This window comes from Nyctereutes procyonoides, unplaced genomic scaffold (genome assembly GCF_905146905.1).
Source record: "Nyctereutes procyonoides isolate TBG_1078 unplaced genomic scaffold, NYPRO_anot_genome, whole genome shotgun sequence".
NCBI classification, from domain to species: domain Eukaryota; kingdom Metazoa; phylum Chordata; class Mammalia; order Carnivora; family Canidae; genus Nyctereutes; species Nyctereutes procyonoides.
In genome coordinates, this window is record NW_026575117.1 from 1,990,415 (window position 1) to 2,013,046 (window position 22,632).

The 22,632-nt window shown below is 54.8% G+C and overlaps 1 protein-coding gene across 1 annotated transcript in view; it reads left to right on the plus strand.

Moving 5' to 3' along the window:
• The first annotated feature begins 5,666 nt into the window (after window positions 1–5,666).
• Window positions 5,667–22,632, plus strand: part of ATP1A4 (ATPase Na+/K+ transporting subunit alpha 4) — a 28,368-nt gene continuing 11,402 nt past the window's right edge. The window contains exons 1-12 of the mRNA XM_055334017.1: window positions 5,667–5,819; window positions 5,977–6,036; window positions 7,635–7,838; window positions 8,324–8,437; window positions 10,419–10,553; window positions 10,836–10,953; window positions 14,355–14,623; window positions 16,217–16,415; window positions 16,595–16,704; window positions 16,894–17,028; window positions 20,137–20,326; window positions 20,464–20,636. Of these exons, the coding sequence (XP_055189992.1) occupies window positions 5,667–5,819; window positions 5,977–6,036; window positions 7,635–7,838; window positions 8,324–8,437; window positions 10,419–10,553; window positions 10,836–10,953; window positions 14,355–14,623; window positions 16,217–16,415; window positions 16,595–16,704; window positions 16,894–17,028; window positions 20,137–20,326; window positions 20,464–20,636 (1,860 nt within the window). The remainder of the gene's footprint in view (window positions 5,820–5,976; window positions 6,037–7,634; window positions 7,839–8,323; window positions 8,438–10,418; window positions 10,554–10,835; window positions 10,954–14,354; window positions 14,624–16,216; window positions 16,416–16,594; window positions 16,705–16,893; window positions 17,029–20,136; window positions 20,327–20,463; window positions 20,637–22,632) is intronic.

Below are 22,632 nucleotides of genomic sequence, written 5' to 3' on the forward strand. Positions count from 1 at the left end.
TTATTCGTGAATGCTTACTGCCTCAAATTCAGAGAGGAAACATAGAAACATAGATACAATTCATTTCTTTAGACTTTTTTTTTTTAATTCAATTTGCCAACGTACAGCATAACATCCCGTGCTCATCCCTTCAAGGGCCCTCCTCCTCAGTGCCCGTCACCCAGATACAATTCAAATATACACAGAGCTGTTGGTTTGTTTGCCTGACTCCATCTGCAAGGTCAGTTCCAGGCACACAGAGATTGTTTTTCTTTCGTTCACCACCTTTGTCTTTAGTACCTGAAACAATGCCTGATGCAGACTGGACAATGAGTCAGGGTGGGCAGGATGGCTGAAAGAATCCATCCAGGAAGATGGATGCTACTGTTATCTTTAATTTACAGGGGAGAAAATTTCAGCCTGGAAGGGTTTTTGTTGTGGTGGTTTGTTGTTTTTTTTTTTAAAGTTGGCTCCAGGCCCAGCACGGAGCCCAGTGCAGGGCTTGAACTCACAACCCCAAGATCAAGACCTGAGCTGAGATCAAGACCCAGACACTCGACTGACTGAGCCACCCAGGCGCCCCCAGCTTGGAAGGGTTAAAATATGTTGTCGACGTTTCCAGGATGGTGCGCCTCAGAATCAAGATCTGGCTCTCCATCCGCCAGCCTGCAGGCCCGGACAGAGCCTGGTCAGCCCAGTGGTCCAGTGAACTGGGGAGGCCTCTGAGGGAGCCAGGGCTCCGTGGGAAATGAATGTTCCGCGGGAGGGGCTGGGCAGACCCAAGCGATTAGAGCCAGGCAACAGGAGGACTGGTCTTAAAAATACTGCAGGGGGGTGAGAAAAAGGATACAGAGATTCAACCCTCTGCTAGAGGATTCAGCCCAAGGCAGAGGTGGTGCTAGAGGTTAAGGCCAACCTCTGATCCAGGCAGAAACGCTCTCCATGGCCTTTCCTTTTTATCTACGGAATAGGAAACATGATGACTCACAAGAGACAGATGACAAGCTAAATATTCACAATGCTAAGAATGCAGCAAAAAATAGGAAAAAATGAGTAGATCACTATCAAAGGAAGACATCTGATACAAAGTGAAATCAGAGCCGGAGACAAACCATGAGAGATTCTTAACTCCAGGAAACAAACTGAGGGTCGCTGGAGGGGTGGGGGGTGGGGAGATGGGGTCACTGGGTGACAGGCATGGAGGAGGGCACGTGATGGGATGAGCACTGGGTGTTACAGGCAACTAATGAATCACTAAACTCTACTCTGGAACTAATAATACGCTATCTGGTAGCATATAAATACTGGTAATTAATTGATTTTTTTTTAAATGAGTCTTTCAAAAACATCCTCAGCTCCAGTGAATTCCGTGGATAATTTTTTCCCCTAAGTTGCTTAAAGACATCCTTATATTATTTCAACTGTGCTAGGGTATAGAAAAAAAATTGTGGGGACCCTGCGCGGCTCAGCAGCTGAGCATCTGCCTTTAGCTCATGGCGTGACCCCAGGGCCCTGGGATCGAGTCCCGCATTGGGCTCCTGCGTGGAGCCTGTTTCTCCCTCTGCCTGTATCTCTGCCTCTCTCCCTCTCTCTCTCTCTCTCTCTCTCTCATGAATAAATAAATAAAATCTTTATAAAAAAGGAAAAAGAAAAGAAACTGTATCACCCAGCCTATTTTATAAGACAAATACAGTTTTGATAGAATTTAATGAAACGTATCTATAATGACGACCAACAAATTGCGGAATGCAAGTACAGTGTATTATATGGAAAACCAACCACCAACATCCACTAGGAAAAATGATTAAATAGTCATTTCAAAAAATGTTGAGAAAGTGATCAGTAAAATTCAACATCTATTGTGGATTAAAATCCAGCATCTAGGGGGCGCCTGGGTGGCTCAGTCCCTTAAGCGTCTGCCTTTGGCTCTGGTCAAGATGGTAGGGGGTGGGGGGTCCTGGGATCCAGCCCGGCTTCCGGCTCCCTGTGGAGCCCGCTTCTCCCTCTCCCTCTGCCTGCTGCTATACCGCTGCTCGTGCTCTCTCTGTGTCAAATAAATACATAAACCTAAAAAAGAAAAGAAGGAAAAAGCATCGAGGAAGAGCGATCGTGCTCAGAGAAGAGGAGGGGGATGCAGTAAGTCTGGAGAACTATCATAGCAACTACAACAAAAGCTCTAGCAACATTTGAAATCCCGAATTAGGAGTTTATATTTAAATAGTCTAAATAGAGAGACAAACCAGAAGAAATAAAAACTTTTGGGCATGTGTATGTGTGGTAAAGGAGATGCTGTTAAATAAGTCAAAGATCCACGGTAGTCCTCCCAAACGAAGTAACAGCAGCAACAACAAACACCTGGAAGCAATGAGTTCAAAGTCACGGGGCAGGAGATATCGGCTCTTCCAAAATCACACAGAGCCCTAAAATTAGTGAGATAGAAGATACGGTACAAACAGCCTCCATTTACGACAGAGCCAAAGCCAATTACAGTCAAGATTCCGCGTGCGTGACATATGGCACTTACTAAAGAAACTTTAAAAGCACAACCAAGGAGAGTAATAAAGACAAACAGGAATTGGGGGATTCCGAGTCCCGGCTGCTGTCTGGGAGACAGAATGTAGGAAAGAGAAACAGAAGTTGCTCTGAAGACTCGATCCAATATCAGAATCTTCACTGTGTTTTCATAAAACACGATCTGGCGGTCGTGACCTCACTGCAAGCGGGCTCGGGCAAGACTCTCAGAGCTTCTTCTAGGTGATTATGAGAGCCATGGGCAGGCAGCCGTTGGGCTAGCATGTTGGCTCTGGCAGATTTTAAACCGTAGCAGACCAAAGGGACAATCAGCAAAACCTTGAACATTGAGATAAAACCTGAAAGTTCATCATTCATCCAACATATTTTTAGGAACCATTTGTGGACCAGCCGCTCTGTGCTATTCTAGGAACTGGGTATACAGCCGTGAATAAGCCGGGAGAGGTCCCCACGGTCACGGTCATGGTCACGGAGAAACAGACTGGTAGCAAGTCGACCGGCAGATAAGTGGGAGGGATGATTTCAGAGGGTGCAGAGCACAGCGAAGGCCACGGGGATGGATTGAGGGCTGTTAGGTGCAGGGGTGTGGGGGTGGAGGTGATGAGGGGTGCAGATGGGGGAGGGGTGGGGATGGGAGGTTAAGGGTGAGGGGAGGGGTGAGGGTGCCGGGCAGGGGAGGGCGGCTGTATTGGCTTCGACAATCAGAAGGCCTCTCTGAAGAAGTAGACCTTTGAGCTAAGATCTGCAGAGCAGAATAAGGTTTCCAAAAATAATTTCATTGATTCTAGTTGCTTTGGGGGCGAGGGGGACCTCCCATGTGCAAAGCTGGGCCGAGGGCTGCGCTCACGTAGATGATGCACAGGTGAGCCTGGTGACAGTAACTTTCATTTGATCCTTGCTCTTTAGGGCTTTACAATCTGCATGACCCACAAAGACCCTGCATGACCCACAAAGACCGGGGCGGGGGGGGGGCACGGGGAAGGTTTGTGACATGTATGACAAGCGGCCCTAACAAATCCCTAAGAATAAGAGGGCAGTGGGAAACTGGGAAAAGTATAAGGAACGATCCACAAAAAGGAAAATGAAACCCAGAAAGCCCATAAGGGAAAAACACGCTCACCTAGACAACGGAGAAATGTAAACGAAAGCTCTAGGGTACCGCATTGCACCAGTTACAGTGGCGGAAACAAGAGCAAAGTCATCCGGCGCGATGACACACTCGCCTCTGGTTGCCAGGACAGAGCTCGGAAGAGCCCTTTCCAAGAGCGATCCAGAGAACCTCCTAAAACTCTAGACGAGAGGAGCCTGTGATCCAGCCGCAGAAGTCAGCTTCCCAGGAAATGAAGCGAAGGATGGAACGGGAACCACGTAGGACGCGGCCACTGCAGCAATGTCTCCAATGAGTAAAAGGCAAAGGAAATCATCGGGTAGATCCATCGGTTGGGGGAGAGGCCGAGTAGAGCAGGGTCAGGGAAGAATCTGGAACCGTCGCAGCCCTGGCCTCTGGCACAGGTCGACGGCCGAAGGGGGGCTGGACGATTCCTTACCCGCCAAGCCTCTATCTCCTTCGAGACTGTGTGAGCAGAAGAGAGACTGGAAGGATGTGCACACGTCGCCCCAGCGGTAACACCACCGGCAGTGAATCTGGTTTGGAGGGAGTCCAAGTGGGACTCATCGTTTTTATTTTGTCCATTTTTATTTTATTATTTATTTTTTCATGAGGGAGAGAGAGAGAGAGAGAGAGAGAGAGAGAGGCAGAGACACAGGCAGAGGGAGAAGCAGGCTCCATGCAGGGAGCCCGACATGGGACTCGATCCCAGGTCCCCAGGATCACGCCCTGGCCCGAAGCCGGCCCTAAACCGCTGAGCCACCCGGGCTGCCCTTTTTTGTCCATTTTTAAAAGAGAAGAAAAACCCAGGCCAGTCTAGTGGAGAAACAGCTCATCACTGTCCCAGCAGGGAGGGAAAAAATCTCTACTTCTGAACAGTTGAAGGAGCACTGCGTCAGCAACCAAGGCAAGGTTTTCTGATGTAGTCATATTTTTTGGCTCATATTTGTAAAAAGCGTGCCAGACTAGACTGCAGTGAAACAGATACCAGACAACAGCCGGGGAGGATGTCTGTGGCGTGCGTAACGGAGAAAAATCTACAAATGACAGAAATATACAGCTGCTTCGGAGATGCTTTCTGGAAGGAGGTATTTACACATAAAACACAAATACAATTAACATTATCAAAGCACTTTCCGAGCTGTCAAAGAAGGAGAACAGGAGAGAAAAACATGTCGTCTTAAAAGGAGGAAATGCAGCGCCGTCACGTGGAAAAGCCGGGTTTTATTCTAAGGCGAGCTACACGTGAAGCCACAAATAAAAGTAATAATGGTTGAGTCGAGCTATTTCCTGAGCATGTACTACATGCGCCAGACGTTGTGCTTTACGCGGAGCAGCTCCACTTAAATCCGCACTCTTGCCACCTTAGGTAGGCGGTACCCCCCTCGCAGACGGGGCAGGAGAGGCGCAGAGAGGTTCCTTCGCTCGCCCAGGGCCGCAGCTGGTAAGCCCAGGAGCCAGGATGCGATCCCAGGACTGAGTCTCAGCCCAAGGTCCGACCGATTCTGCTCCGACCTCCTGAAACTAAAAGGTGGAGGAGGAGGGTGGTGGCCGCAGGCCGCAGGAAGAGCTCGCCCCCACGCAGGGCCCACGTCACCCGTCAGCTGCCAAGGGGCCCTGTGAGCCCCGGCCCGTCGGGCCCTCACGCCGAGGCTCGGACCCTGTGGCGGAAGCCGCCCCTGTGCCCTGCAAGCCCAGCCAGGGGCTCTGGGCCAGAACTGTCCTGAGGCCTTTGTGACCACAGAGCTGGGGGTTGCCACGGCGCCCGCAGGGCCTGGGCCGGGGCCTCCTCCCCTGAGCCACCGCTGGCGCTCGGCATCTGCACCTGCTCCCCGAGACAGGGCTGCCCCCACCCTGTCCCCGGCCCTGCCACCCGCCTCCGCTCAGCCCTGCCCTCCCGGGAGCCCCCTCCAGCCTCTGCTCCCCCACCCCGTCCCCACCGGGCCACCCGGCCCCCCACTTCTCTCTGGGCGCTGCCACCATCTCCTCCGCACTCTGGGCCACCTTCCCCGCAGCTGAGCTGGGTCTGCCTTCTCCAGGGAGGACCATGGGGCGCGGGGGGAAGAAGGGGACCGTGACCCCTCAGGAGCTGAACCCAAGCCCAAGACTTAAAAGGGGGCCCAAGATGGGGAAGAGAAGAAAAATGAAGAGGAAAAAAAAGAAGACTGATGTGGAGGAGCTGAAGAAAGAAGTGGTCCTGGTGAGAACCCCCCGCTGCCGTCCCCAGCCCGGGCCTGCCCTCCCCGCCGGGACCAGCTCCCAGGCCAGGCCTGTCCCTCTTCCCCAGGTGCTTCCCCCACGCCCCGGAAATGACCCGGGTCACCGCCTGTCCCCCAATGACTCCACTGTCCCCTCAGGACGATCACAGATTAACCCTGGAAGAGATGAGCACCAAGTACTCCGTGGACCTGATGATGGTGAGCGAAGGAGGCCCCTCGGGGGGTGGAGGGTCTCTGTCCCACCGCTCCCACTCGGGGCCTCAATTTCCCGGGCGATGCTGTTACCCACCCTGCACCCAGGGACGTCGCCCAGCAACACCCCCAAGAGCTCAGGGTGACATGAGAGAAAGGAGATGGGGCAGGGCAGCTCTCCAGCCGGGGTCCCCGGGACCCCCTCTCCGCTCCCACAAAGTATCAAGACCCTAAGGAGCTTTGGTTTATGTGAGGTAGGTCTACCCACGATGATCATATTCAACACGACCACTGAGAAAATTAAAAAGCACTCCCTGATTCATTTCGAAACAACAGTAGATCCACCGTATATGAGTAAAAATAATATTTTCATGACAAATAACTGTTTTCCCATATAAAAATCTAGCGGCGTTTTTACATTTTTGCAAACCTCTTTAATGTCTAGCTTTTTAATAGAAGACAGCTGGATTCCCATATATTTTCAGTATTAAATCCATCGCGATGCTACGTGTCACGTAGCCTCTGGAAACTTCCAGCACATGCCCGAGAGCAAGGGTGGGAAAAGACGAACCATGGTTTAGCCCCCTTGTGAGAATCGTCTGACCTCTCGGACTCGCCGAGGGGGTCTCGGGGCCCCGTGGGTGCCCAGACCACACTTTGAGACCCACTACTTTAACAGTGAACTAATACTTTGCATATCACCACTAATGCCGCTGCTACTGTGGCCACTGACACGAGGAACCCAAATAAAACTTAGAGTACAAGCTCTTAGTTCTAGAATCTCTTCACTGAAGGGCTCCATCTGGTAACCAGGGAGGCGCGTAGGAGCCTTGAATGTTTTCATTCAAACTGTGTGTCTTTCAGGGGGAGCTGGGGAGGGGCCGGTGGGAACTAAGGAGAGCTTGTTCTAGAGCCCTCTGGGGGGGTCCCTGGGGGCTCAGTGGCTGAGCATCTGCCTTCAGCTCAGGGTGTGACCCCGGGGTCCCGGGATCGAGTCCCGCGTCGGGCTCCCCGTGGGGAGCCTGCTTCTCCCTCTGCCTGGGTCTCTGCCTCTCTGTGTGTCTGTCTCTCATGAAATAAATAAATAAAATCTTAAGAAATAAAAAAGAAAAGAAACGAAAGGACCTTCTGGTGGGTTCTACTCTTTCAGTTAAAGGGAAAGGCACACAGAGGCAGGCCCCAGCTACGGGGAGGATCTCTGCATTCATGGGTTTGGTTGGCATTTTCCCCCGAGTCTGAGTGAAAGACCCCAAGTGTGAACGTCCGTACGTCATTGGCGTGCCCCCTCGTGGCGTTGGGCTTGCACGTTAGCTCATCGGTGTGAGGGCTGACACCCCGGGAGGGCAGGGACCAGCTCGTCCCCGTGTCCTGCCACTGCACCCGCCCGAGGCAGGTGTTCGGTTGTGAGTCAGCCCATCAGCTGAAGTCCCGGCCCGCGCAAGCGTGTGCTAAACAAGGGGAACCCCCCCTGTCCTGCCAGTTTAAGGCCCCGCTTCTCGAGGAAGAATGCGCAGGTGACCTTCAGGGGGTCGGTTGGTCTCCAGCGCGTCGTGCTGCTCCTCCGCTCGGGGCTCTCTATCCGTCCCTGGTTCCTCTCCACGCAGGGCCTTAGCCCCGAAAGGGCGCAGGAAATCTTGAAAAAAAATGGGCCCAACGCCCTCACCCCGCCCCCCACAACCCCAAAGTGGGTCAAGTTCTGTCGCCAGCTGTTCGGGGGCTTCTCCATCCTGCTGTGGATCGGGGCCATCCTCTGCTTCCTGGCCTACGGCATCCAGGTGCACTACAAGGAGGACTCGACCAAAGACAACGTGAGTGTGCTGGGCTGCGGCCTGCGCCCGCCACGCACTCCCCCGAGGTCCCCGCCCGAATCCCTGGCGCCCCCCGCCGCTGAGGGACCCCTCGGCCCCCTGCTTCACTGGCCTGTGGTCTAGCGGCCACGGCCCAGCTCCCTGAGCGGGATGCTTTCCCCCAGACATGTGCTCTGCTTGACGATCGTCCCACGCCCAGCAGAGCACTCGCAGCCCCTCCTCTTCCCCAGATGGTTCATCCCCGCATCCTCTCCGGTCCCCCTCCCTGGCCAGGGCCCCTCCCCTCCGCATCCCCCAGCCTGCAAACCATCTTCCCGGGTGTTTGCTGGACCTTGCTGGCCCTCACGGAAGCTCAGGGCTCCGGAGTGAGGCACCCCGTCTCGGACTCTTCCTTAACCCCGGCTGTTACCCTTGCAAGCTCATTTTCTGAGGATGAAGAAGATGACGAAGACCTCCTGACGAGCCCTCTGTTTCCCCGCCCCCAGCTGTACCTGGGCATGGTCCTGGCTATTGTGGTCATGATCACCGGCTGCTTCTCCTACTACCAGGAGGCCAAGAGCTCCAAGATCATGGAGTCTTTCAGGAACATGGTGCCTCAGGTAGGACTGGGGTGGGAGGACAGAGTGAGGGAGGTGTAGAATGTGGCCAAACACACGAATTTTAAAGTCCCTGGAAAATTATACCCAACAGTACGTGAGCTGAGTGAGGCTGAGGGTCACTCAGATTTTACTCTCGGGCCTTAAAAGTCCCTGAGAAAGATGCAGCGTCACCATGAAGTAGCGTGGTCTGCAACGCATGATCTCAATGTGGCGAGCATAATCTGGAGTCCCAAATGAGAACATTCTATTGAAAGGTGGGAGGTACAAAGGAGGTTGGAGAAGCTGGATTCTTCAAATGTCAGTGACCTTGAAGACAAAGCACAGGGGCGCCTGGGTGGCTCGGCTGGTTGAGCATCTAACTCCTGATTTCGGCTCTCAGGTCGTGATCTCGGGGTTGTGAGATTGATCCCTGCCTTGGGCTCCACGCTGGGGGGGGGGGGTCTGTTTGCCATTCTCCCTCCCTCCCTCTGCACATCTGCCCTCACCTTGTGCATGCTCTTTCTCTCTAAAAAAAAAAAAAAAAAAGACAAATTGCAGCTATGAGAATGTTCCAGACCACAGGAGGCTAAAGGGACACAACAACTAGTATCTAGACACCTGGCTGAGAGCAAATCCTGTGCTGAAGGAGAAAATAGTGTGGCAAAGGACATACTGGGCCCTGACAAAACTGGAAGACAGACGGTCGATGACGGTCTGGTGTCAAAGGAAATCTAGTGAAATCCACAACCGCGTTGCGGGTGTTTAACACACTGATTCAGGCGCCCGGGTGGCTCAGCGGGTGAGCACCTGCCTTCAGCTCAGGGCGTGACCCCGGGGTCCTGGGATCGAGTCCCGCATCGGGCTTCCCGCAGGGAGCCTGCTTCTCCCTCTGCCTGGGTCTCTGCCTCTCTCTGTGTGTCTCTCATGAATAAATAAATATTAATCTTTAAAAAAAAAAACAACCCATACTGATTCTCGGGATGTCCACACTAAAGTATGCAGGAGAGAAGATCGCGATGTAGGAAACTTACCCTCCGATGGTGCCGGCACAGACGTGTTCGCACCCTGTACGGTGACCAAATGACAGAGCTCATGGGGTAAGATGTCAACAGGTGAATCTGGATAAAGGTTATATAGGTATTCGCGGCACAATTTTTATGCTTGCCACTTTTCTGAGAGTTTAGATGGTTTTCTAATAAGAAGTGATGTTTAAGCATCTGGAAGTAAGATGACAGCAGAAAGAGGTTTCTAGGCACAGAGCTGGAAACTGGGAGAGGAACAGGCGCCAGAATTTCCCGACAGCGTTGTCATGTTCTGGTGTCACAGCCCAGGATCTTTTCCCGGGTTCAGTCAGGGGACAATGCTTTGGTAAAATGAAGTCGGAGTTTGGAGACCTTTAATTAGCTTTTGCTGCCTAACAAGCCACCCCAAATGTCGTGGCTCGGAACAAGAATCAGCGTTTGCCCCACGTCTGTGGCAGGGCTGTTCTGATCTGGGCTGAGCTGAGGGATGCTGCACGGGCGCAGATGACCTCACCCCCGTGTCTGGGGATGGCCGAGCCGGCTGTGACAGCCGGGGCCTTTCTCCTTCTGACCTCTCTTCCTCCGGGAGGCTGGCTCAGGCTTGCTCGATCTGGAGGCAGGGGGGTTCCCGGGGACAGCAGGGCAAGCCCCCACCTGAAAGTACTTTTTAAGCTTTTTTTAAGCTCTACATCATGCTTCTAATGTCTGATGAGCTGGAGCACGGCATACAGCCAAGCCTCAGTGTGGGGATGCGGAGGCAGACTCCATCTCTTAGGAGAGGGCCGTTGGAGTCGTGCTGCAAGGGACAGGATGGTCAGCATTTACAGTCTGCCACAGAGCCCCTCCAGGGTGGTGTGCCGAGGGACGGCATCGAGAAGGGAGTCAGAAGGAAGGCGATGAGGCACAGGAGCTTACAGGCCAGGAGCGGGTATGGGGGACACAGAAAACTTTGGCAATGACCCCGCACCATCTTCCCACAGCAAGCTCTGGTGATTCGAGCTGGAGAGAAGATGCAGATCAATGTAGAGGACGTGGTGGTAGGAGACCTCGTGGAGGTGAAGGGGGGAGACCGAATCCCGGCGGACCTCCGGCTCATCTCCACGCAGGGATGTAAGGTGAGGGAGTGAGGGGAGCCCCGGGAGGGGGCCAAGCATGGTCTTAGGTGCCCTCAGGTAGTGAGCCGGACTCGGTTAAGGAAAGCGCGCTCTTATTATTCAGAACCTCCAGAAGTGACGAGTGCAAATTCGAGGTTGGAGACAACAGGTGCTTGTGTATAAATTTGTTTCTCCCCGCGTGCCAATAATGATGATGGTGGTGGCAGACGAAGACGTGTCACCGTCATAAAGGAATCTTTCCTCCCATGCTCACTTGACGACCCATCCTCCCTCCCATCCCAGGTGGACAACTCATCCTTGACTGGAGAGTCGGAGCCCCAGACCCGCTCCCCTGACTTCACCCACGAGAACCCTCTGGAGACCCGCAACATCTGCTTCTTCTCCACCAACTGTGTGGAAGGTGAGCATCACACCATAAATAGCCTCGTTGCAAAAGCAGAGATTGAAATAAAGATTTCAAGAACGCCCTATCTTCTTAAGGTAGTTGGGTAGGTAACAGCTGGTGACCAGCCCAGGTCCTCCAGCACTCACAAGCTGTACGACCTTTGGTGAAAGGTCAAAGCCACCATTTCCACATTTGCACCACGATGATACCAAGGGTCGCTATCCCGTAGATTTTTATGTGGATTCAATGAGACAATGCGTATACAACACCCAGCACAAAGCCTCACACGTTGGAAGTGCCCTGTGATCGTCACCGCATATCATTCCAGCTGGTGAATGGACTGTGCTCTCTAGAAGTTGAAAACAGCCCAGAAGGGCAGAAAATTATTCAGCCCCACTAGGTCAACCTTCTCCTGAATGAGCCCCAGCCTCTCACTATTCTGGGGACGTACTGGCATTGGAAAGTTGAGTTTCCCAAGGTGTCACTCACACTTTGGCTTTGCTCCTGGAACCTAAGACACCCTTGAACAGGGAGGCAATTCTGAAAGGTGGTTGCAACGGACTCAGTCTCATGTCAACCTTCCCCCTTAAGGAGGTCAGCAAGACTCTCTGGAACATACGTGAAAGCCATTATTCATGCTTAAGAATAAATGTTCGGGTATCTAAGAAACAGCTATTTTTTTAATTGAACGCCCCGTATGGGCCAAGTGCTTACAGATGTCTCTGGCCCTCACGACACAACACAGCAGGCATTATCTCTACTTCACATGTGAAGAGCTCAAAGGAATTAAATGTGGTACCCAAGGACACAAGTCAATAGCAAAGAGGAGATTCAAGGAATCCTTGAGTGCAGGTCTGTCTCCCAAAGCTCGTGCTCTTTCCGCAGACCCTTCCCTGGAATAAAGCTTGCCAACGACCTCTCCAGTCATGAAATTGTTTGACAAATATTTTAAAAGACGAGAATAACAATAAAGCTGAAGAAGAATCCATCCAGAAAATAAAATATATATATTGAAACTTTAAAAAATTTTTTTTTTGATTGGGCAGAGAGATGTAGGTTAGCAAGCTTCCCTTGAAAGCACTAGATTTTTTTTTTAAGATTTTATTTATTCATGAGAGACACAGAGAGAGAGAGAGGCAGAGACACAGGCAGAGGGAGAAGCAGGCTCCACGCAGGGAGCCCCACGTGGGACTCGATCCCGGGTCTCCAGGATCACACCCTGGGCTGAAGGCGGTACTACACCACTGGGCCACTGGGGCTGCCCCAAGCACTAGATTCCTATTATTAACTTTTAGGGAAAAGTTTTGCTCACGTTTGTCCTTCCCAAGTAGGTTTTTTATCACCAACATATATGCTTCAGAGAAGGGGGAGAGTGGGCAGTGGCATCCCATCCGAGAAACAAGGGTCTGGCCGGGATGGAGGTGGCCTTAATAGACCAACATGTGGGACTCGACATGTGGCCCAGAGGGTGGAGCGAGGTTGAAGGAGCTCTTGACTCTTAAAGCGAGGACTGTCCATGCGCTTTGCAAACGAGGAGCATACCTTAACCTTTATTCCTGACCCTCAGCTCCCTACTTTCCGTGGGTACAGATGTCTCTCTTTGGGTTCTCGTGCATCTCCATGGGGCCTGAGCTGTCTCCCTGGAGATGTGCAGGACAACGGAGGTGTCTGTCTGGCCAGGGGTATGAGAGCCTTGCCCTTGGGCTTAAATTCCCCAGGTTGACATCAACCCATCCTACGTCTAGATACTAGATCCTGCCTCTCTGTGCATGGGGTAACCCATGAAGGAGTAAAAATGAAGAACTAGACCAAACCTTGACACAAAGTAGTTACAGGGAGCCCCAGGTTCCATGCCTGCCCCAAACACCAAACGCTCTCGGCACCTCTCAGCAAGTGTAGCGTTCTCGAAAAGACCCGGCAAAGGCCTCGGCCCTTCCGGGGGCAGCCAGCGTGGAGCGCGTGTGCAAAGGGCCTCGTGCCCGAGCCACTCTTCCCTGGAACACCGGCCTCCTGTGGCCATCCAGGTGAGACCCTGCTCCCAGGCACACTCAGCTGGAGGCCGCCCCAGAGATGAGTGGCCTCCCGCACCACAGTGTCTGTGGGAGCTGTCGGGGTAGAGCCACCCCCACTGAGCCCCACGTGTGACTCTGAATCATCCCTCCTTAAGACCCTGAACTCCTCTAAACGAAGAAAAGAAAGACACCGACAGTGGCGCGCCTACTGTGTGCCCGATCCGGTTCTGGGCTCCTTGACGGGCACGCACCCTTCACGCCTCCTAGATGCTTTCATCCCCCTTTAAAGCTGAGGAAGCCTGAGTGTCGGTGTAAGGAGCTCGCCCTGGGCACACGCTGCCCCGGTGGAAAGTTGAACTTGCGGCCGGAGTCCCCGGATTCTAAACTAAGTGCTACTTCTAGAACAGGTTGCTTTGCAGGGTGATTCTGACCGTGACTTGGAAGGGTAGCAACTCCTGCCATCACGGTGAAGCGGGAAACCTGTTTTGAGCCAAGAACCTAGTCTGGGCCCTCGGCCCTCACCTCAAGCCCCGTGAGTGAGCGGCCTCCGCAGCGCAGAGGCCGCACCCCCCCCCCCCCAGGCCACGCAGGCCCCGAGCCCGAGCCCGTGTTATTGCCTCTGCTCCCCGGCAGGGGTCAGGCTGGCTCCAGCGCCGAGCGGGGAGGGGCTCGGCCTCGCCACCACCCATCCCTGGGGTAACTCTCGGTGGTAGGGGTGACGGGGCACTCTGCCACTCGCAGGGGAGGCGCAGCTGCACCCCCAGCTCTACCCGCCCCTCCCGCCCCAGGTGTGACAACCGCCAGCCCTCCAGATGTTGCCCTGTGTCTCCCGGGGATGAACTGCCACCAGCTGAGGACCACTGGTTTGGGGGATGAGCAGATGCTGGAAGGGAGGACTCTAGAAGGGCGCCCCTATTCCTGGGGCTCTAGAAACTCCTGCTGCTGAGGTCAGAGAAGGACACATACAGGCCGTCGAGCTTCTCGACAGGCAAGGCGACGAGTCCACGACATTGGACGACTGTGAACTCTCCGCAGAGGTGTTTCGGGGGAGAACTTTACTTGTATAAAGTAAACACGCGAGGGCAGCCCGGGTGGCTTGGCGGTTCAGCACCTGCCTTGGGCCCAGGGCGTGATGCTGGAGACCCGGGATCAAGTCCCACGTGGGGCTCCCTGCATGGAGCCTGCTTCTCCCTCTGCCTGTGTCTCTGCCTCTCTCTCTCTCATGAATAAATAAATAAAATCTTAAAAAACAAAAACAAAAACCTGAACACGCGGAGCATAGAATACAAGAGCCTCCCGGAGGGCCTCCTTGAGTGTCCACCTTGCTGTTGAGCACAGAGGGTTCTCCTCGTGGGCGCCCAGGCCAGCAGCGCCCCCACCTCAGACCTCCCCGTTGCTCTGCAGGAACAGCCCGGGGCATCGTGATCGCCACGGGAGACTCCACGGTGATGGGCCGCATCGCCACCCTGACGTCCGGCCTGGTGGTCGGCAAGACCCCCATCGCGGCTGAGATCGAGCACTTCATCCAGCTGATCACGGGGGTGGCCGTCTTCCTGGGGGTCTCCTTCTTCGTGCTCTCACTCGTCCTGGGCTACGGCTGGCTGGAGGCTGTCATCTTCCTCATCGGCATCATCGTGGCCAACGTGCCCGAGGGGCTGCTGGCCACCGTCACCGTGAGTGGCCAAGGGGGAGGGCAGCCTCTGGGCAGGCACCCGCCCCAGGGGCTGAGACCGTTAGTCTCTCTCTGGCTGTTGAACCCAGTGCAGAGGACTCCTGAGGTGTGTGCCTCAGCTCCAAACCCTCCCGGCTTCCTCCCCCCATGCTTTCTGGTGCCTTCTCTTTCTTCCCCGTGGGTAGCGATGCAGGAAGCGTTAGATTCTTCGTGGCCGGCAGTGAGTTCCGGTCCTGGCTGCACCGGCCAGGGAACTTGGCCAAATCACTGAACATCTCCAGATTAACTCAGAATTATAGCATCTTGTTGGGAAGGACCTCAAAGCCCATAGAAATCCAACCTTTCGACCAATGCTGAATATCTCGTGCACAATCCATGGGAGGAGATGATTATTTCTAGTCCTGGGAAGTCCGCCCCTTTGGTCTCCGCTCATGTCACCGCTGGGTTGCTCTAGCTGGATCTCATTGTGTTGAGCAGAAATATGATTTCCTGTTTGGTCCTAGTTTTCCCATCTGAAGAAACACAAAACAAGTCATTTCTCTCTCTCCTACAAACTATGCTTTTGTGTGACCCTCACACTCTCTGGTGGGAGGTGAGATCATCTTTTTCCCCCAGTTTTTCACATAACATGGTCATCCCTGGCTTATTGGTCACCTATGTTGGGATATGCTCTAGTTTATCAATATTCTTCTTAAAATAGAAACAAGAATAATACTCAGGGTGTGGTTGGTTAGCACAAAAACCTCAGGACTGGTGCTAATATGTAAATAAATCATAACCCCGTGATCAGGCTTCTGTATTCATATAACCCTCGCCTGGGCAGCCTGGGGGGCTCAGTTTAGCGCTGCCTTCAGCCCAGGGCCTGATCCTGAAGTCCCAGGATCGAGTCCCACGTCAGGCTCCCTGCACGGAGTCTGCTTCTCCCTCTGCCTGTGTCTCTGCCTCTCTCTCTCTGTGTCTCTAATGAATAAAAAAAATAAAATCTTGAAAAAAAAATATAACCCTCACCTAAGAACGTACTAGTTTTTAAAACAACCCCGCCACCCAGCTGACTTTCATTGAACGTCAACAAAAATTTCCCGGTTTAAATAATTTCTCAAGTCCTTTCCAATGTTGCAATATTCTTTCTCAATTTCAAGATTCTCCCCCTTTTTCTTCTTCTTCTTTTTTTCTTTCTAACCATTGGTACAAGTCCCTTTACGCCACAGTGGAAGGTTAGCTACTGACCTGGTCCCCGGGAAGGCTGGACTTGAGAAGGGTGGCTTGAACTTGACTGGAACAGGGCAGCTGAACAGAAGAGACGAAAAGGGTCCTGGGGGAGCAGAACATTCCGGGGGAGAAGGTCATCCTCTATGGTCCCTGGTAAAGGAAGACACTCTTTTTCCGAAGCTCGGCGGTAAAGCACAAACATAATCCCTCCCCGACTTCCTTTGCCATGGCCGCAGATGGAATTGCTAAAGACGAGGTGGGAGCAAAAGGGAAAAACCCAAAAAATGTCAATAGCAGGAGAAACCATCGGATTTCCAGAACGCCAAGTGGTGGGAGCAGCTGCCCTGGCCATCTCCGGTAATTCTCGGCGTCTTCACGGCCTTAGGTGTGTCTGACCCTGACGGCCAAGCGCATGTCGCGCAAGAACTGCCTGGTGAAGAACCTGGAGGCGGTGGAGACGCTGGGCTCCACGTCCACCATCTGCTCCGACAAGACGGGCACCCTCACCCAGAACCGCATGACCGTCGCCCACATGTGGTTCGACAAGACCATATACGAGGCCGACACCAGCGAAGAGCAGACCGGTGAGCAGCGGCCCGGGCGGGCCCCACGGCGGGGATGGCTGGTGCGGGGCTGAGGGACTGACGGGATGGCTGGGCCCTGGCTGCAGGGAGCGGGGGGACAGGGCAGGGTGCAGGCAAGTCCCTGCTCTAAACCCCCACCACCACCTGCCCTCACTCACGAGTCTCTTCTTCCTCCCCAGGGAAGACGTTTGCCAAGGGCTCCACTACCTGGTTCATCCTGGCCCGAATCGCTGCCCTCTGCAACCGAGCTGACTTTAAGCCTAACCAGGAGACCCTTCCCATTGCCAAGGTATCAGTCCTGGGGGGAACCCCGGGGTGTCCAGGGCAACCCCGCCCTCTTCCCAGAGATCCCTCTCCTGGCACTCAGCGATCACCGCCAGGGCCTCCCCGATGCGCCCCTGTCCTGGGCTGCGCCCCTGTCCTGGGCCGCACCCCTCGGGCTCACCTGGGGCTCCCCTCGCCAACCCCGTCCCGGCAGCGGGCAACAACAGGGGATGCTTCCGAGTCCGCCCTCCTCAAGTTCATCGAGCAGTCGTACAGTTCTGTCAAGGAGATGAGAGAGCAGAACCCCAAGGTGGCAGAGATTCCCTTTAATTCCACCAACAAGTATCAGGTACAGAACCCACGGGGGTGGGACAGTGGCGGGGGGCGGGGGAGGGGCTCACCATTTGGGGAAACGGGAGCTTTGCCTTCCCCTTTACCGTCCCCTCGGCACAACGGAATAGAGACCTTGGGTAACCAGCACCCCACGGCGGGGGGCGGGTGTGGGGGGGAGGCTCAGCTCAAGGGAAAGTGCCCGGCAGGTAAAGGGAGGCGGCAGCCTTCTGGCCTAAGCAGAGCAGAGAGGGCACGTGGGGGTGTCGCGTGGGTAGCAAGGGCTGCTCGGCGACAGCCGCGGGGGCTCCTGCGAGGTTGGCCGCGCAGGTGAGGCTGGGTTTGCCAGGCCCTGCCCGTTAGCGCCTCGCTTCACTCCACCCCTGTGAATCTAGCAGCTGCCAGCAGGTAGGTGATGGGGCGGGGGCTCCAGCACGTGTGAGCGCAGGCTGAGGGCCGTCGGTGGGGCCCTAACCCCGAATGCACCAGGCAGACGGGAAGGCCAGCGGGACCCTCCCGCGTGAAGAGGGGGTCGTGGCGGAAGCAGGGGCCGGGCGGCGCCACCAGGAAGGTCTGGCTCTTACGGGACAGTCATGGTTTGCTCAGAGGAGCGGAATTCTCATGCACTACCACAGGGGCCAGACGCTCAGGTGCGGCCGAGACAGGAGAAAGGAGACCTCCCCCCCAGAAAAAGTCAGTTTTGTTTTCCTGTCTTAAAAAACACATAACTGTGCTCGCTTTGGCAGCGCAGGTACTAATGGGCGAACAACACAGAGGGGCAGCAGGGCCTGCAGACGGGCTAACGCACCTGGCATCATAGGTGAAAGTTGCTAAGACAGTAGGTCCCCCCGCCCCGATTTTCCTCACGAGGGAAAGGAAATCATAGCTTAAAAAAAAATAGCAATAACACAACAAAAGCTACATACGGGGTTTTGAGTTTTTAAAACCCACTTGCCTGTGTCCTCACACTGCACACGGAGCCAGTAAGGGTTAAAGGAACAGATCCAGAGTCGTCCTGGCTCCGCCGGCTCCCAGCCGGTGTAATAAGATAGGTCTCCCGAGCCCGACCTGCAAACTTATGTCTACTTTTCTCCCGACGTTCGGTGGCCTCACAGCCCAGACAAGAATTCTGTGCGTGGCGGGGCCGGATCAAAGACGGTGCCTGCAAAGAGGTAGATATTTCTTCCTCCACGTGATTTGAAATAAAAGCAAAACGTAATCTCTGCCGTTCGTTGGGGTGTCCAACAAAATAGCCACTTTCCAAAAAATAAATAAATAAATAAAAATAGCCACTTTCCCCCAAAGGACTAGGTTAGTTAGTGGATCTTCTGAGCTACCGGGGAGCACGTGCAGAGGGCACGGTCTTCCTCCGCGGCACCCGCCCCGTGTGCGCTTGGCCTCACAGGGGGCTCCGGGGGCAGCGGGAGCCCCGGGCTCTGCGAGGCCGCCCCCCGCCCCCCGACACCTCTTCCTCGCTTTCAGGTTGAAATGAAAGGAGGGTCCTCTGTTCTGATATTTCCGGCTTTCTCCCACCTTTTATCCGTAATTTCTAACAAGATGTGAGTTTTTCGCGACCAAGTTACCCCGCATGTGTAGGCCCTGCTGTCCCCACCCCCCCCACCCCCCCGATCATCTGCAGTAAGCGCTCGGGAGATCAAGCTTTTTAAAAAACCTTGTAGAGCTTTCTGTTGAAATAAGCTGCGGTTCTCCCTCTTACCTGCTCAAGCGTGTTTTGACTGTAGCTGAAAGTCACAGGAAACACTTGAAAGTCTCCAGTGGGACGGTCTTAAGAGCATTTTACACACAGGCTCCCCCTGCTGCACCTTGCTGGTCCCCTGGGCGGTGTGGTCGCCTCTGCACCTGCTCCCCTCGAGGCGCAGGTTCTGGGCCGGAACAGGCTACATACGGGAGAGGGGCCTCCTGGCGCGGAAGGGGAGCTGCAGCGTAGTCCCCGCTCACAGAGCACAGCACCCTCTCCCCTCCGGGTCTGTGGTCCCCTCACGTTCACTCGTGAATGTGGCCTTCCTTCCCACCCTGACCCCGACCCCGACCCCACGCAGCCACTAGCCCCTGGGACTTCCACGCCGTCGGGAGAGTTGCAAACGGACAACCACGACTAACCTATTCCTGGACTCTGCTTCATGGTTGTCCAGGCACTTTTTAACAATGATCTGACCCTCAAACAGCAGGACGCGAACTGCGTGGATCCACTTGAAACGCCGACGTTTCTCGGTAAACGCAGCTCGGTCCTGTCTGTGGATTTTCTCTCCCCTTGATTCTCTTCACGTTTTCCTTTCCCTGGCTCACTTTCCTGCAAGCATACAGCCTGGGAGACAAAGCACACACAGCATAGGTGTTAACTGACTGTTCGTGTTACTGTAAGGGTCACGGCAGGCTGAATTTGTAGTTAGGTTTGGGGCGGATTTTTGACTGTGTCGTGTCTCACAAAAACCCAGTGAAGTCAGCACCACAGGCTCTTTTGCACCGTATCAGAGGAGCTGAGGTTTTGAGAGGTTACGCGGGTTAGCCTGAGGTCCCGGAGCATTCCCGCTGGCCCCAGGACGCAGGCCTGTGGACCCCCGTCCCCTTCCCTGTCCACTCGGCTGCCTCTGCCCGGCTCACGCTTCTGCTTTCCAGGCAGAGAGGAAGCAGAGAAAGCCAAGCTTGTGCCTCAGGGGAAAGCAGAGATGTGGGTGCAAATAATGCATGGGGGGGGCTGGGATCCCTGGACGGGAGGAGGGGAGGGCTTGAGCCTGAGTCAGATCTGACTGGAGGGAGGGGGCTGTGTTGGGGTCATGGGACAAAGCAAGTGCGGGGGGGGGGGGACAGGTTGTTTATTGTTTTACCCTCAAAAACCTTTCCCCTGGGACGCCCGGGTGGCTCAGCGGTTGGGCGTCTGCCTTGGTCAGGGCATGACCCCAGGAACCCGGGATCGAGTCCCGCGTCGGGCTCCCTGCGTGGAGCCTGCTTCTCCCTCTGCCTGGGTCTCTGCCTCTCTCTCTGTGTGTGTCTTTCATGAATAAATAAATAAAATCATTAAAAAACTTTCCCCTGCTTTCCTACCCCGACCCTCGCTTGCTCCATCCTCCTACTGCTGCTGCGAGGACTCCTCCTCTCTCCTCCCCAGATGTCCATCCACCTGCAGGAGGACGGCTCCCAGGCCCACGTCCTGATGATGAAGGGCGCCCCTGAGAGGATCTTAGAGTTTTGCTCCACGTACCTCCTGAAGGGAAAGGAGTACCCCATGGACGACGAGATGAAGAAGAACTTCCAGAATGCCTACCTGGAGCTGGGAGGTCTCGGGGAGCGCGTGCTAGGTGAGGGGCTGCGGACATAACCTGGAAAGAACGACATCCAAATGGTCATTTGCGGGCTGAGATGTCGGAGATGTTGGGGTGAGCAGGGCTGGGACTCAGGCCCCTGAGTGACGACTGGTCCCTCTGTCTCTCCCCAGGGTTCTGCTTCTTGAACCTGCCTAGCACTTTCTCCAAGGGATTCCGGTTTAATACGGATGAAATCAATTTTCCCATGGAGAACCTTTGTTTTGTGGGGCTCATTTCGATGATTGACCCTCCCCGGGCTGCCGTGCCTGACGCTGTGGGCAAGTGTCGTAGTGCGGGGATCAAGGTAAACCCCCGACCATCCCAGGAGCCCCCGGCCTGTCGCACCTTGGAGCAGCGGCAGACAGCCTTGCGTAGAGTAGCTTCCTGGTAACCTTGGTTGAATTGAATTGATTTGTTTCCTTGAGCTGATGATTTTCAGTCTTCAGGGAGAACCTAATAGGAAATCCTAAGTTTCTTCTGTAGTTAGAGCCCCGTCGTGTAGGGAGCTTTAAAAATCTGATGCCTGGGATCCCTGGGTGGCGCAGCGGTTTGGCACCTGCCTTTGGCCCAGGGCGCGATCCTGGAGACCCGGGATCGAATCCCACGTCAGGCTCCCGGTGCATGGAGCCTGCTTCTCCCTCTGCCTGTGTCTCTGCCTCTCTCTCTCTCTGTGTGTGACTATCGTAAAAAAAAAAAAAAAAAAGGAAAAAATCTGATGCCTGCAGGGCGCCGGGCTACCTTGGGGCTGTGAGTTCACGCCCCACGCTGGGTGCACAGATTACTTAAACAAACTTAAGGAAAATCTGATGCCTAGGCCACACCCCCAAGTCCATTAACTTGGAAGCTCCAGGGTGGGGGTGCAGGCATCTACACTCTTAAAACCTTAAGTCTCAGCGATTTCAGTAGGCAGGTAAGTTTGAGAACCAGCTCCGAGGACATGCACAGGACTCATCTAAGGGTCTTGCTGGAATGCAAATCTTGATTCAGCAGGTGCAAGACACCCTGAGTCTGTGCATTTGTTACAAGCTCCCCGGTGACGCGTCGCCGCTGGTCTGCAGACCACGGCCGGAGTAGCAAGGTGCTAGAAGAGCTCAGGTCAATGTGCTGCCGGGAGGGTGCTGGGGCTGGTGCGGATGACGGGGCGGGGGGAGACTGCACTGCTGAGAGCCGGGCCCTCAGGGCACCTGACTCAGGGTGAAGAGCTACGCCAGCAGGTGCGAGTCCAGCAGAAACCAAGATGGGTTGGTCTGAGAGTGAAGCTCCCGGCCCGGCGTGAGGTGGGGCTCAACTTCTTGGAGGGCTTCATGCAAGGATTCCTCTAGTTCTGACATGGTCCGAACCCCACTTCCAGGTCAGATGTTGGGCTCACCCACATCCTCACAGATCAGGGGTCGACACCTTTCCTGCTCATACCTGATAGTCTGGATCCCAGGCTTGGGGGAGAGCAGGTTCGAGGCCGGGCGGGGGGCGGTGCTGGAGGTATTTAGGGGGAAGGGGATGGGAACAGTCAGCACGGGCTTTCTCTTAGACCTTGACTGTCGGTGGGCCATTCGTCTGGGGGCAGCTGGGCCGTGCCAAGTTCAATGATGGGCCACTAGAGTGACAACCCAGGCACGGACGTAGGAACTATTCCAAGTGAGCTCCCTACGTGCCTCATGCTGTCCAAGCAGCAGCGTCATTGCAGCACGTCTGCGTAGGTAGCCCACGTCCGACCTTCCCGGCTCCTGCATCATGGGCAGAGCTGGAGAAGGGCCCATTCGAGATTTCTGAGCTTCGAGGTGGCCGTTGGATAGGGAATCACTCTGGATGCGAAATGTGCCTCGTCTGGGGAGTCGTGGGTCCCTTAGGGCCCAAAGGAGTTACGATTGCACCTGCAGGCGGGGAGGCCCGAAAGAGGTGGGAGGGGTGAGTCAGCCTGGGTGTCATCTCAGCCCGAGGCAGGCGAGCCTGAGGCCTTGGGGCTGCGCGGCCCGTCCGCGTTCCGGACACCCGCTTCCAGCTCTCACTATAATCTCGCACTTCCTCGGGGCCCTAAGCTCACAGGACTTTGGCAGACGTGGTGAGAAATTCTGAGTCGGCCCCTTTTCGCTGTACGGAAGCGTAAGACACATGCAGGGCACTGTTCTTCGGGGAGGACAAAGGTCATGGACAGTCGGCAGGTTGTCACACGGGGTAGAGCCCTCCAGGGCCACTTCCAGAACGGCAATGATGCAGAGCTGCTAAAAGGGGTCGGAGGGACCCGGGGTCACAGGGCAGCGAAGTTCTTACAAGGAGGCGATGGCAGGGCTGGTACTTCCCAG